This window comes from Palaemon carinicauda, chromosome 5, assembly GCF_036898095.1.
Source record: "Palaemon carinicauda isolate YSFRI2023 chromosome 5, ASM3689809v2, whole genome shotgun sequence".
Lineage (NCBI taxonomy): Eukaryota > Metazoa > Arthropoda > Malacostraca > Decapoda > Palaemonidae > Palaemon > Palaemon carinicauda.
In genome coordinates, this window is record NC_090729.1 from 192,587,139 (window position 1) to 192,602,138 (window position 15,000).

Consider the following 15,000-nt stretch of genomic DNA (forward strand, 5'->3'; position numbering starts at 1 on the left):
TGATAAAATCCCCGATATAATAAAGAATATATGTCTGGCTATATATATATATATATATATATATATATATATATATATATATATATATATATATATATATATATATATATATATATATATTTTCCGTCATCTTTAGCGGCATTCGCAAACATATGACTACTCGGTCTCACTCATCCTTCGGGTAGGGGAGAGGGAGTAGTCATACCCCGATAAGGGTTTACCCCAAGAGGTACACTCGGAAGTCACATTATACCACAAATTACCTAAACTGCCGTGTTGTAATTAAGAAAGGGGAAGGGGGTGGAAAAGGTTGAATCTGTATGTGCATATCTGTTTAAGCATTTAGCCGTCATTTTTGACGGGTCCCGTACACCAAAAAGACTACTAGGATCACCTAAAAGACTTAATATCTACTGCAGATCCCCAAAAAAGACATAATTTCGCATTCCCACACTTAGGCGTCAAAGTCTTACTGTTGTTAAAATAGACCGTTTCACCCACCTTGTCATCATTATTCCACGCTTACTCATCATATGATCAGAGAGGAAGGGCTCTAGGACCAGTCATTCATTAGAACAAGTGATCATTATGATATTTCGGATGGAACTCAAAGACACCTCTCATAACCACAGGCTCGTCTGAGTCGTTTCTCTTCCCCTTCGCTTCTTCAAGTACACCGGAGTCCTTCTACTCTAATATAATCTCCTCTACCCTGCTTCATTCAATGGGGTTCTGGGGTTTCTCCCGTTTTTAGGTTGTCAGGTTTAAGTAGAGGAACTTTGGCGTACGTAGAACGGCTTTAGTGAGCGGTGAGTAATTTTAGTGTGGTTTAATCTATTCTAGGCTTTTATTATTATTATTATTATTATTATTATTATTATTATTATTATTATTATTATTATTGTAGGTACATGAAAAGACACATTTCACATGTACCAGTGTTGTCATGATTATTATTATTGTATGTATCATTTACTGCATTATCATGATTACCATTATTGTACGTATTATTAACTGTATTATGTACTTTCAACCATTATTTCAGATGTTGCATATCATTAGATTAATTCCTGTAATGTTATTGATATGATATGGCAACATTGAGTCAGCATTGGCAACACTTATCTGTTGTGTTCCCATGATGCAGTCTGTTCGTCTTCGTCCCCTTAGCTGATAAGTTATCTTTCCTCGTGTCCCACGTATCTTGTGTATTTACTCTAATAGACATTGAGAACCTACTTTTTAAGTTGTATCCTTGCCCCACCAATTAAGGTTAAGGAAGTTATCAACACGTACAATTATTATTATTATAATATAAGCTACAACCCTAGTTTGAAATGCAGGATGCTTAAAGCCCAAGGGCTCCAACAGGGAAAATAACCCAGCGAGGAAAGAAAAAAAAGCTGAATAGTACGCATGATTGTACCCTCTGCAATACTTTTTTTCTGACTTCTTCTTCTTCTTCTTCTTCTTCTTCTTCTTCTTCTTCTTAGCTAAGCTACAACCATAGTTTGAAAAGCAAGATGCTAAACGCCAAAAGGGCTCCTACAGGGAAAAATAGCACAATGAGGAAAGGAAATAAGGAAATAAATAAACAATATAATTTGTAATGAACAATTAAAATAAAATATTTTAAAAACATTAACAACATTAGGACAGATATTTCATATATAACTGTAAAAAAGACTTATGTCGGCCTGTTCAACATAAACGCATTTGCTGCAAGTTTGAACTTTTGAAGTTCTACTGATTCAACTACCCGATTAGGAAGATCATTCCATAACTATTTAGATAGCTTTATTTGCATTTCTAAAATTAACTTTATTAATAGATTAAAGAATTATCATCCGTATTAATACAGTAAAAAATTATCACCCCTATTAATACAGTAAAAAATTATCATCCGTATTAATACAGTAAAAAAATTATCATCCCTATTAATACAGTAAAAAAGTATCATCCCCATACAGTAAAAAATTATCATCCCTATTAATAGAGTAAAAAAGTATCATCCCCATACAGTAAAAAATTATCATCCCTATTAATACAGTAAAATATTATCATCCGTATTAATACAGTTAAAAATTATCATCCGTATTAATACAGTAAAAATTTATCATCCCTATTATTACAGTAAAAAAATTATCATCCCCATTAATACAGTAAAAAAATTATCATCCTCATTAATAGTTAAAAATTATCATCCGTATTAATACAGTAAAAAATTATCCTCCGGATTAATACAGTAAAAATCATCATCCCCATTAATACAGTAAAAAATTATCATCCCTATTAATACAGTTAAAAATTATCATCCCTATTAATACAGTAAAAAATTATCATCCCTATTAATACAGTTAAAAATTATCATCCCCATTAATACAGTAAAAAATTATCATCCCTATTAATACAGTTAAAAATTATCATCCCCATTAATACAGTAAAAAATTATCATCCCTATTAATACAGTGAAAAATTATCGTTTACATTTAATACAGTAAAAATTATCGTCCCTATTAATACAGTAAAAAAATCATCATCCCCATTAATACAGTAAAAAATTATCATCCCCATTAATACAGTAAAAAATTATCATCCCTATTAATACAGTTAAAAATTATCATCCCTATTAATACAGTTAAAAATTATCAACCGTATTAATACAGTAAAAAAATTATCATCCCTATTAATACAGTTAAAAATCATCATCCCTATTAATACAGTAAAAAATTATCATCCCCATTAATACAGTAAAAAATTATCATCCCCATTAATACAGTAAAAAATTATCATCCCTATTAATACAGTTAAAAATTATCATCCCTATTAATACAGTAAAAAATTATCATCCCTATTAATACAGTAAAAAATTATCATCCGTATTAATACAGTTAAAAATTATCATCCCTATTAATACAGTTAAAAAATATCATCCCCATTAATACAGTAAAAAATTATCATCCCTATTTATACAGTGAAAAATTATCGTTTACATTTAATACAGTAAAAAATTATCGTCCCTATTAATACAGTAAAAAATTATCATCCCCATTAATACAGTAAAAAATTATCATCCCTATTAATACAGTTAAAAATTATCATCCCTATTAATACAGTTAAAAATTATCATCCCTATTAATACAGTTAAAAATTATCAACCGTATTAATACAGTAAAAAAATTATCATCCCTATTAATACAGTTAAAAATTATCATCCCTATTAATACAGTAAAAAATTATCATCCCCATTAATACAGTAAAAAATTATCATCCCCATTAATACAGTAAAAAATTATCATCCCTATTAATAGTTAAAAAATTATCATCCCTATTAATACAGTAAAAAATTATCATCTCTATTAATACAGTAAAAAATTATCATCCGTATTAATACAGTTAAAAATTATCATCCCTATTAATACAGTTAAAAATTATCATCCCCATTAATACAGTAAAAAATTATCATCCCTATTTATACAGTGAAAAATTATCGTTTACATTTAATACAGTAAAAAATTATCATCCGTATTAATACAGTAAAAAATTATCATCCCCATTAATACAGTAAAAAATTATCATCCCTATTAATACAGTAAAAAATTATCATCCCTATTAATACAGTTAAAAATTATCATCCCTATTAATACAGTTAAAAATTATCATCCCTATTAATACAGTTAAAAATTATCAACCGTATTAATACAGTTAAAAATTATCATCCCTATTAATACAGTTAAAAATTATCATCCCTATTAATACAGTTAAAAATTATCAACCGTATTAATACAGTAAAAAATTATCATCCCTATTAATACAGTAAAAAATTATCATCCCTATTAATACAGTAAAAAATTATCATCCCCATTAATACAGTAAAAAATTATCATCCCTATTAATACAGTTAAAAATTATCATCCCTATTAATACAGTTAAAAATTATCATCCCTATTAATACAGTTAAAAATTATCATCCCTATTAATACAGTTAAAAATTATCATCCGTATTAATACAGTAAAAAATTATCATCCCTATTAATACAGTAAAAAATTATCATCCCTATTAATACAGTAAAAAATTATCATCCCTATTAATACAGTTAAAAATTATCATCCCTATTAATACAGTTAAAAATTATCATCCCTATTAATACAGTTAAAAATTATCAACCGTATTAATACAGTAAAAAAATTATCATCCCTATTAATACAGTTAAAAATTATCATCCCTATTAATACAGTTAAAAATTATCAACCGTATTAATACAGTAAAAAAATTATCATCCCCATTAATACAGTGAAAAATTATCATCCCCATTAATACAGTAAAATAAATTATCATCCCTATTAATACAGTAAAAATTATCATCCCTATTAATACAGTAAAAAAATTATCATCCCCATTAATTCAGTACAAAATTACCATCCCTATTAATACAGTTAAAAATTATCATCCCTATTAATACAGTTAAAAATTATCATCCCTATTAATACAGTAAAAAAATATCATCCCTATTAATACAGTAAAAAATTATCATCCCTATTAATACAGTAAAAAATTATCATCCCTATTAATACAGTAAAAAATTATCATCCCTATTAATACAGTTAAAAATTATCATCCCTATTAATACAGTAAAAAATTATCATCCCTATTAATACAGTAAAAAATTATCATCCCTATTAATACAGTTAAAAATTATCATCCCTATTAATACAGTTAAAAATTATCATCCCTATTAATACAGTTAAAAATTATCAACCGTATTAATACAGTTAAAAATTATCATCCCTATTAATACAGTTAAAAATTATCATCCCTATTAATACAGTTAAAAATTATCAACCGTATTAATACAGTAAAAAATTATCATCCCTATTAATACAGTAAAAAATTATCATCCCTATTAATACAGTAAAAAATTATCATCCCCATTAATACAGTAAAAAATTATCATCCCTATTAATACAGTTAAAAATTATCATCCCTATTAATACAGTTAAAAATTATCATCCCTATTAATACAGTTAAAAATTATCATCCCTATTAATACAGTTAAAAATTATCATCCGTATTAATACAGTAAAAAATTATCATCCCTATTAATACAGTAAAAAATTATCATCCTATTAATACAGTAAAAAATTATCATCCCTATTAATACAGTTAAAAATTATCATCCCTATTAATACAGTTAAAAATTATCATCCCTATTAATACAGTTAAAAATTATCAACCGTATTAATACAGTAAAAAAATTATCATCCCTATTAATACAGTTAAAAATTATCATCCCTATTAATACAGTTAAAAATTATCATCCCTATTAATACAGTTAAAAATTATCATCCCTATTAATACAGTTAAAAATTATCATCCGTATTAATACAGTAAAAAATTATCCTCCCTATCAATACAGTAAAAAATGATCATCCCTATCAGTACAGTGAAAAATTATCATCCCCATTAATACAGTAAAAACAAATTATCATCCCCATTAATACTGTAAAAAAAATTATCATCCCCATTAATACAGTAAAAAAAATTATCATCCCTATTAATACAGTGAAAAATGATCATCCCTATCAATACAGTAAAAAATGATCATCCCTATCAGTACAGTGAAAAATTATCATCCCCATTAATACAGTAAAAACAAATTATCATCCCCATTAATACTGTAAAAAAAATTATCATCCCCATTAATACAGTAAAAAAAATTATCATCCCTATTAATACAGTGAAAAATTATCCTCCCTATCAATACAGTAAAAAAATGATCATCCCTATCAGTACAGTGAAAAATTATCATCCCCATTAATACAGTAAAAAAAAATTATCATCCCTATTAATTCAGTACAAAATTACCATCCCTATCAATACAGTAAAAAATTATCCTCCCTATCAATACAGTAAAAAATGATCATCCCTATCAGTACAGTGAAAAATTATCATCCCCATTAATACAGTAAAAAAAATTATCATCCCCATTAATACAGTAAAAAAAATGATCATCCCCATTAATACAGTAAAAAAAATTATCATCCCTATTAATACAGTGAAAAATTATCCTCCCTATCAATACAGTAAAAAATGATCATCCCTATCAGTACAGTGAAAAATTATCATCCCCATTAATACAGTAAAAAAAAATTATCATCCCCATTAATACAGTAAAAAAAATGATCATCCCCATTAATACAGTAAAAAAAATTATCATCCCCATTAATACAGTAAAAAAAAAATTATCATCCCTATTAATACAGTGAAAAATTATCATCCCCATTAATACAGTAAAAAAATTATCATCCCTTTGAACAGACCAGTTATCCAAGCATGCCCTCCTTGCAACATTCGAACCTCTTTGAAGAGAAGCTTTAGTAAGCGAAACGGGTGGTCGTATCACATCCAATTTATTGCAAGGATCATTCCTTAGTTGACTAGGCGTGTCATTCATGATTAGCAATCTGTAACGTTCGACCAATAAGTAACCTTGGATAAGGTCAGTAACAAGAAACAGATTGGCAAAGAATTAAAAGAAAGCTTAGTGAATTTGCTTTCAAAAATAGCCATAGAGAAAACTATTTTATTAATTTTTCTCTGTTATTATTATTATTGTTGTTGTTGTTATTGTTGTTGTTTTGTTGGATAATCTACAACCCTAATTTGAAATGCAGGATGCTATAATCCTAAGGGCTCCAACAGGAAAAATAACCCAGTGAGGAAAGAAAAAATAAAAAGAATAGTGGCCTGATTATACCCTCTGCAAGGGAGTGTTTTTCTCTGATATTATTATTATTATTATTATTATTACTACTATTAATAGCCAAGCTACAAACCTAGTTGAAAATGCAGGATACTATAAGCCCAAGGGCTCCTACAAGGAAAGTACCCCAGTGAGGAAAGGAAGTAAGGAAGAGGCGATTACTGTAGTGTCACATGACCATTTCCGTTACGTACTTGCTTCTTTCTTGTACTGACAAGCAATACTTAGCAATCAGTCATGTCAGATGAGAGATAATCCCTATCAGGGGTATACCATTGAATATGACGTCATTGGCGACCTAGCGTTTCGCAACTCTCTCCCAAATATAAACTCTTTGAAGCTGTTCCAGAGATTCGGCATCTTTTTTTAGAGTTAACATCAGTCTTGACCGTGACATTCGAGATGAGAGATGACGCTTTGCCGAGACGAGGAATAAGGCAACGCTATTCATGAGAGGTGGGCTTACTTAATTAAGTTGTCATGTTCATAATTGGGCAGCATTAGCTTATGCTGAAGGCAGACCACATGTGAGGTCGATGACATAATTGCTGTAACAGGTGTTTCCTGTTTTTTATGGTAGTTTAAAATGTTTTAAAAGTGAGACAATTTTGCAGTTTTATGAAATTGTTACCGTATTGTTTCGAATTGGTCAGGATTTTTTTCTAGTCCACTGCAGGACAATGACCTGAGACATGTCCTTATTCATGTATGGGGTTTGGCTAGTTTTCAGCACCACACTGGCCAGTGCGAATTGGTGATGGTGGGAGATTTGTCTGATTTTTTTTTTTTTTTTTTTTTACCACGTTAAGGTATCCCCACTCATGAATAGTTAAATGGTATGTTACTGTCATATTAGTTTCTTGGTGTGTATGTGTGTGTGTGTGTGAGCGTGTAATTTCACAACTCGTCTCTGATATCAAATGCTTTGCTTCATCGGTCGGAGCGTCAACCAAAAGCTATCGTCTTAACCAAAGTCTATAGATTTTGGTCTTGACAGGAAGTTGGGGAAGACGCCCCTTCGTTTAATCCTGTGATGGAGGAAGCCCTAGTTAACCCCCCCCCCCCAGATAAGAAGAACCAACGCTTGACTTAAGCCTCTCACCTTAAACCTATTCAGCAATTCATGACTCAGGTTCCGAGGAAGAAATGGACGTGAGTTCGTCTTTTGCTATTGGCGTATTTTGATGAGGATTATCCTGGGGGTTTCCATCAGTTACAGAATGTTAAAGTTTATCTGTATTGATGTAATACACACACATACACACACACACACACACATATATATATATATATATATATATATATATATATTATATATATAATATATATTTTATTTTTTGCTTGAGTCTGTTGATGTCCGTAATGGACGAAAGTACTAACTCCAATCACGTCTTTTCATTTTTATTATACTCATCACGTGGCAGCTTTCATTATTTCTACACACACACACACACACACACACATATATATATATATATATAATTTATAAATATATTTGTAATTATGTATTTATATATATATATATATATATATATATATATATATATATATATATATATATATAAATGTGTGTGTGGGGGGGAGTGTGTGTGCGTGTAGATCATGTTTCTTTTATTATGAAAATTAAAGTTTGTTCATATTTTGTGACGTTAAGTATCTTTTTCTTTTAATTTTGAAAATGAAAGTATCCAGAAAAAAAAAATTAATCGAAAACGAAAGCGGATTATATTATATAATCTTACTTTTATCATTCCAGTCCATTAAATATCTAGTCAAATTTTCTTGAGAATTTGGTCCGAACGACCAAACCCCTAATTTGTTTTCATTCGAGCAGAAGACGCATGTCTGTCTGTAACAAGAAGGCTTGCTCATATCGGGTGTGTGTCAAATTGTGCCTTCCACAAACACATAAACAAATGTTATCTTTCAATATACGCAGCAAACGAGGTGTGGCAGTGACCCTGTGTCCTGTCTAGGTTCTCTGGCATATTGGTCCTGTCAGGATTTGTTTATTCGCTGGGTAAAAGTTCGTTGTCACTGTTGTTCATTAGATATAAAAATATAATAATCGTGTATCTAGAGCTGGAGTTCACGGTTAGTTCCCGAAAACGAGCGGATGAAGTGTCGTCTGATATATGAGATGTTTTTAGCTGATGTTTACATAGTGTAACAGATAGATAAAAAAAGGTTATTAGATTTTAACCAGGACTAGATAGCTGTATGATAAAATATTATATGCATAGAAAACTAACAATATGGAAGTACAGCTGGACACATGAGTCCCTGGTACACCTCACTCCGAATTATTGCAACTGGTCACACCCTTACTAGAAAACTGTATAATAAAAATTATAAGCGTAGAATATTAACAATCTGAAAGTACAGTTGGATACATGAGTCCCTAGTACACCTCACTCCGAATTAGTACTTGTCACACCCTTACCTGAAAATTGTATAATCAAGTAATATAAGCATAGAAAACTAACAATATGGAAGTACAGTTGGACACAGGAGTCCCTGGTACACCTCACTCCGAATTATTGCAACTGGTCACACCCTTACTAGAAAACTGTATAATCAAATATTATAAGCATAGAAAACTGACAATCTGGAAGTACAGTTAGACACATGAGTCCCTGGTACACCTCACTCCGAATTAGTACACCTTGTCACATCCTTACTTCGCTCTGAGTAACCAAACTGATAGTATAGGAATAGTTGACAGAGGTGATAGGTGGGGCTAAATATAGGAATTCACCGCGCAGTAACGGTGTGGCTGTGTGCTCTTACTCAGCGAGGTGTACCAGAAACTCCTGTATCCATCTGTATATAAGGTCACTCACTATCTGTAAATTGGGTAGCCTAAAGAATTTTGACTTCTTTTCTGTTGCCATCTTTGATCTTTGTCATTATTTTTCTGTTGCCATCTTTGATCTTTGTCATTATTTTTCTATTGCCATCTTTGATCTTTGTCATTATTTTTATGTTGCCATCTTTGATCTTTGACATTATTTTTCAGTTGCCATCTTTGATCTTTGTCATTATTTTTCTGTTGCCATCTTTGATCTTTGTCATTATTTTTCTGTTGCCATCTTTGATCTTTTTCATTATTTTTCTGTTGCCATCTTTGATCTCTGTCATTATTTTTCTGTTGCCATCTTTGATCTTTGTCATTATTTTTCTGTTGCCATCTTTGATCTCTGTCATTATTTTTCTGTTGCCATCTTTGATCTTTGTCATTATTTTTCTGTTGCCATCTTCAGGTCTTCGCTTTTCTCATTACACTCGCTATAATCTTCGTCTTTTCTTTCATCACTTTTTTAATGTGCGATATTTTTTTTTCGTCTTCTTTCTCACGTATCGGCTATTTATCAAAAATTTATTTCATCTTTTATCAGTTTCTTTTACATAACATTTTTCTTTCCTCCTTATCCTATGTTTAAACCCCAAACCTTTCTCATTATCTTTTACTTATTTTCACAGCTATTCCCCCAATCTCCTTTCTTTCTCTCTCCTTTTATTCTTTGTTTCTTCTTGGCATACGCTTCATGTCTTACCTACGGATGACGTAATTGTGGATTACTCTTGAGACGTACTGAGGAAGCCATAATATTTCGGCGTAATCGCATTCCTGTGTAATTCGTTCGTTTTGGCGACGAAGATTACGAAGCCTCTCTCTCTCTCTCTCTCTCTCTCTCTCTCTCTCTCTCTTTCTCTCTCTCTCTCTCTCTCTCTCTCTCTCTCTCTCTCTCTCTCTCTCTCTCTATATATATATATATATATATACATATATATATGCATATATATATTACCTATTTATGTATATGTATGTATATATATATATATATATATATATATATATATATATATATATATATATATATATATATATATATATATATGTACACATACATGTATTTATACACTAGTACGGCTAAATATTTGATATGCACGCTCACAGATTCAACCGAGAGATTTGGTCTTGTGATATATATATATATATATATATATATATATATATATATATGTGTGTGTGTGTGTGTGTGTGTGTATGTGTGTGTGGGGGGGGGGTTGTATGTACTGCATGTATGCATAAGCGCAAAGACTGCATATATGTAGTTTACATCCGCTATGTTAAAAAACTAAATGCCATTAGGCTTAGAACGCTATAAATAAATAAAAAAAAATAGAAGATTCCCTTTACCTATAACATCATCAGCTACGTAATACAAGTTGGCAAGAGATAAACCCGAGACACACACGTAACACTTATCTTGAGCCTTGAAGCTCAATGTGACGTGAGAATCTATTAATATATTAATAAAACGTATTCTGATTTTGCAGACTTCAGCGAACCGTTTATCTATGTAGGGTTTCCCTGCCCAGCTAATACTGGGTAACGCATGACGTAGTCAATTGTAATCCATTACTGTCCTTCAGTATCAAGTTTAGATTTATAGAGGGTTTTCTTGTTTTGGTAAGTGCCTAGAAAATAAACTTGTTTGTTATTATCAGTGAACTGAATTATCTTGAATTAATTGATAAGTAGTGTTTTATATTTTAACTACGAATAGTTTTTCCTGGTTTTTTTTGTTGAGTATCACACATACACTCACACGCGCACACACACACACACACACACACACACATATATATATATATATATATATATATATATATATATATATATATATATATATATGTATATATACATGTGTGTTTATATATGTATATAGGCCTATGCACGTGTATGTTTATTTATTTGTATATTTTTGTTATTGATTGTTTTGGCCATCATTCCAATAAAGTCGATTCAGAGGAAAAACACCTTTAATTATATCTGAGAAAATTAAATTACTGTCTCGAATTTCTTGAGATAAAATGCAATTATTTTCTTGCTCTGTAATAGTTGCAATTGATCACTTAAGAAATTAATGAAATTTGCAAATCCACGAACATACAATAAGAAGGCGAAGAGCCTGCATTGCAAATGTTGAATGTTACGAAAGCAAACCCGAAAGCGAACGTTGCATGAATGTTTACGATCGTGGACGGTAACCCTGGAGCGTTGTATAATGTAACAATATGTATGTGCCGTAAACGGTATAACTTCCAGCTATGTGGTAGTCGTAAAGTAATGTCGTAAAGTAATGCATCCGATGATGACGTCCAAATGTTTAGGCCCGACAAGGTTAGCTTGAATAAACATCGACTTCGTTCAAGGAGAATCGTAACTGGACGAATTTTCAGCATAACGGAAAAAAATTTATATTATTATTAAACGGGAAAATAGCCCAATGAGGAAAGGAAATAAGGAAATAAATAAACGATATGAGAAATGATGAACAATTAAGATATAATATTTTAAAAACAGTAACATTAAATCAGATATTTCATATATAAACTATAAAAAGATGCTAAGAAAGAATTACAGTGATGACAATGATTATAATTATAAGGTATTTTATTTTTTTTTTAGATTTTATTATATCCGTAGATCTGCTGCACTTTCTATACTTTGGCATTTGTGAGAAGCTAATTATTTTAGTAAAAGATAACCTTGGAGGGATCAGCTGAGGCTACTGAATCTATTATTATTATTATTATTATTATTATTATTATTATTATTATTATTATTATTACCTAAGCTACAACCATAGTTGGAGAAGCAGGCTGGTATAAGTCCAGGAGGTCCAACAGGGAAAATAGACCACCGAGGAAATTAAACAAGGAAATAAATATACGACAAGAGGAGTAACAAACATCAAAATAAAATGTCTTAAGAACGGTAACAACATTAAATTTGATCTCACATTTAAACTGTAAAAAATTCAAAAGAGAAATAACATAAAACAGCGTGAGCGAGTGTCAAGACGGTAGAAGGCCAAGGTGCAGAGGCTATGGTGCTACCCAAAACTAGAGAACAATGGTTTGATTTTGGAGTGTCCTTCTTCTAGAAGGCCCTTTTTATAACTAGATTTGGGGCTCACACCAGGTTCCTGATGTTCTTTATATTTTATTACAGTACTCTGACCTCCTCAGGCATTGAATATATTTTCGCATTGACCTCCACAGGCATTGAATATATTTTCGCATTGACCTCCACAGGCATTGAATATATTTTCGCATTGACCTCCACAGGCATTGAATATATTTTCGCATTGACCTCCACAGGCATTGAATATATTTTTGCATTGACCTCCACAGGCATTGAATATATTTTCGCATTGACCTCCACAGGCATTGAATATATTTTCGCATTGACCTCCACAGGCATTGAATATATTTTCGCATTGACTTCCACAGGCATTGAATATATTTTCGCATTGACCTCCACAGGCATTGAATATATTTTCGCATTGACCTCCACAGGCATTGAATATATTTTCGCATTGACCTCCACAGGCATTGAATATATTTTTGCATTGACCTCCACAGGCATTGAATATATTTTCGCATTGACCTCCACAGGCATTGAATATATTTTTGCATTGACCTCCACAGGCATTGAATATATTTTCGCATTGACCTCCACAGGCATTGAATATATTTTCGTATTGACCTCCACAGGCATTGAATATATTTTCGTATTGACCTCCACAGGCATCGAATATATTTTCGTATTGACCTCCACAGGCATTGAATATATTTTCGTATTGACCTCCACAGGCATTGAATATATTTTCGTATTGACCTCCACAGGCATCGAATATATTTTCGCATTGACCTCCACAGGCATTGAATATAATTTCGTATGATTACGATGTAACCATAATGCATTGATAATATTATTATTATTACTTGCTAAGCTACAAAAGGGCTGCATCGTGTCATGCTTACGATATCTTGCATTCCTTTTCTAAAAAGGTAGCTCATTATGTAGATGCGATGTGCGGTGATCTGTGCTCTGAATCAAAGCTTAGGATGATCAAAGGCTGGCGTTGTTCGCCAATGCATCGAAGGATCTGTTGATGTGCGTGTACTGTGGTAGGAAGATGATACATTGATATCTTCAGTATTCATGAGATTGTCCACTATCCTTAACATTATTATTATTATTATTATTATTATTATTATTATTAAATACTAAGCTTCAACCCTAGTTGGAAAAGCAGGATGCTATAAGCCCAGGGGCTCCAACAGGGAAAATAGCCCAGTGAGGAAAGGAAACAAGGAAAAATAAGATATTCTAAGAACAGCAAAAACATTGAAATAAATATTTCCTATATTAACTATAAAAACTTTAACAAAACCAGAGGAAGAGAAACTAGATAGAACAGTGTGCCCGAGTGTACCCTCAAGCAAGAGAACTCTAACCCAAGACAGTGGAAGACCATGGTACAGAGGCTATGGCACTACCCAAGACTAGAGAACAATGGTTTGATTTGGAGTGTCCTTCTCCTTGAAGAGCTGCTTACCATAGCTAAAGAGCCTCTTCTGCCCTTACCAAGAGGAAAGTGGCCACTGAACAATTACGGAGAATTTAACAGTTAAAGAGTATTATTATCATACCCATTGATGTTCTTAACATTGCTAATAACCGTTTCAAACCATATAATGGCCCAATATAATTCAGCTTCATAAGTTTTAACTGTGACATTAATTTCATGATGAATTTCTGATAATTAGACTCATTATTATTATTAAAAGAAGGAGTTTTACCAGCCCAATGAGTCAAGCTTGACTCTTACAGGGCTGGCCCGAAAAAATATCGGGATATAAAGAATTATAAAATTATCAAAATTCAATTGATAATGAAAAAAAACAAATAAATGAAAGAAAAAATTATATATATGTATATACAGATATACTTATAATCTTTAAATATTCTAAATATGGGTGAATAGATGGATGAATAGATATATATATATGTATATATATGAAATCTGAATGATAGAAATAATTAACTATATATTAAATCTATGTAATTTAAAATGAATTAGTAAAAATCTTAGGTAAAAATTTAGATTCTATCAATAATACGTGAATTCCTTAAAAATGTTAAAATTCTAGAAACAAAAATTACTTGATTCAGTTAAAATTAGACTCAAATTCAAAATATATTTAGTTCACAAAATACGTTTTAATATAACTAATTTTCCAAATTTATTAATAAATCTACTGACTATTAAGATCGTAAATACGAAATTTATTATGCCAAAGATATTCGTTTTTTTTTTTTCATTGAAGGACGATAAAATGGTATTGAATTCTTCTTAAGAAGCACTTTATTCTT

The 15,000-nt window shown here is 30.8% G+C and overlaps 2 protein-coding genes across 2 annotated transcripts in view; both read right to left on the bottom strand.

Moving 5' to 3' along the window:
• Positions 1-15,000, bottom strand: part of LOC137641694 (serine-rich adhesin for platelets-like) — a 289,845-nt gene that overhangs the window by 30,511 nt on the left and 244,334 nt on the right. The window lies entirely within an intron of this gene.
• LOC137641303 (uncharacterized) lies at positions 12,803-14,373 on the bottom strand. Its single transcript, XM_068373731.1, has 2 exons — positions 14,277-14,373; positions 12,803-13,491 (listed from the first exon to the last, which is right to left on the bottom strand). Exons 1-2 carry the CDS (start codon positions 14,371-14,373, stop codon positions 12,803-12,805), a joined length of 786 nt encoding a protein of 261 aa, XP_068229832.1.

What these genes read in the sequence shown, in the direction of transcription:
- LOC137641303 (XM_068373731.1), bottom strand. Translation starts at nt 14,373, where the DNA reads ATGAAATTAATGTCACAGTTAAAACTTATGAAGCTGAATTATATTGGG. An exon ending in AATGTTAAGAACATCAATGG is followed by an intron (nt 13,492 to 14,276) that starts GTATGATAATAA and finishes ATGCCTGTGGAG; the next exon opens with GTCAATGCGAAAATATATTC.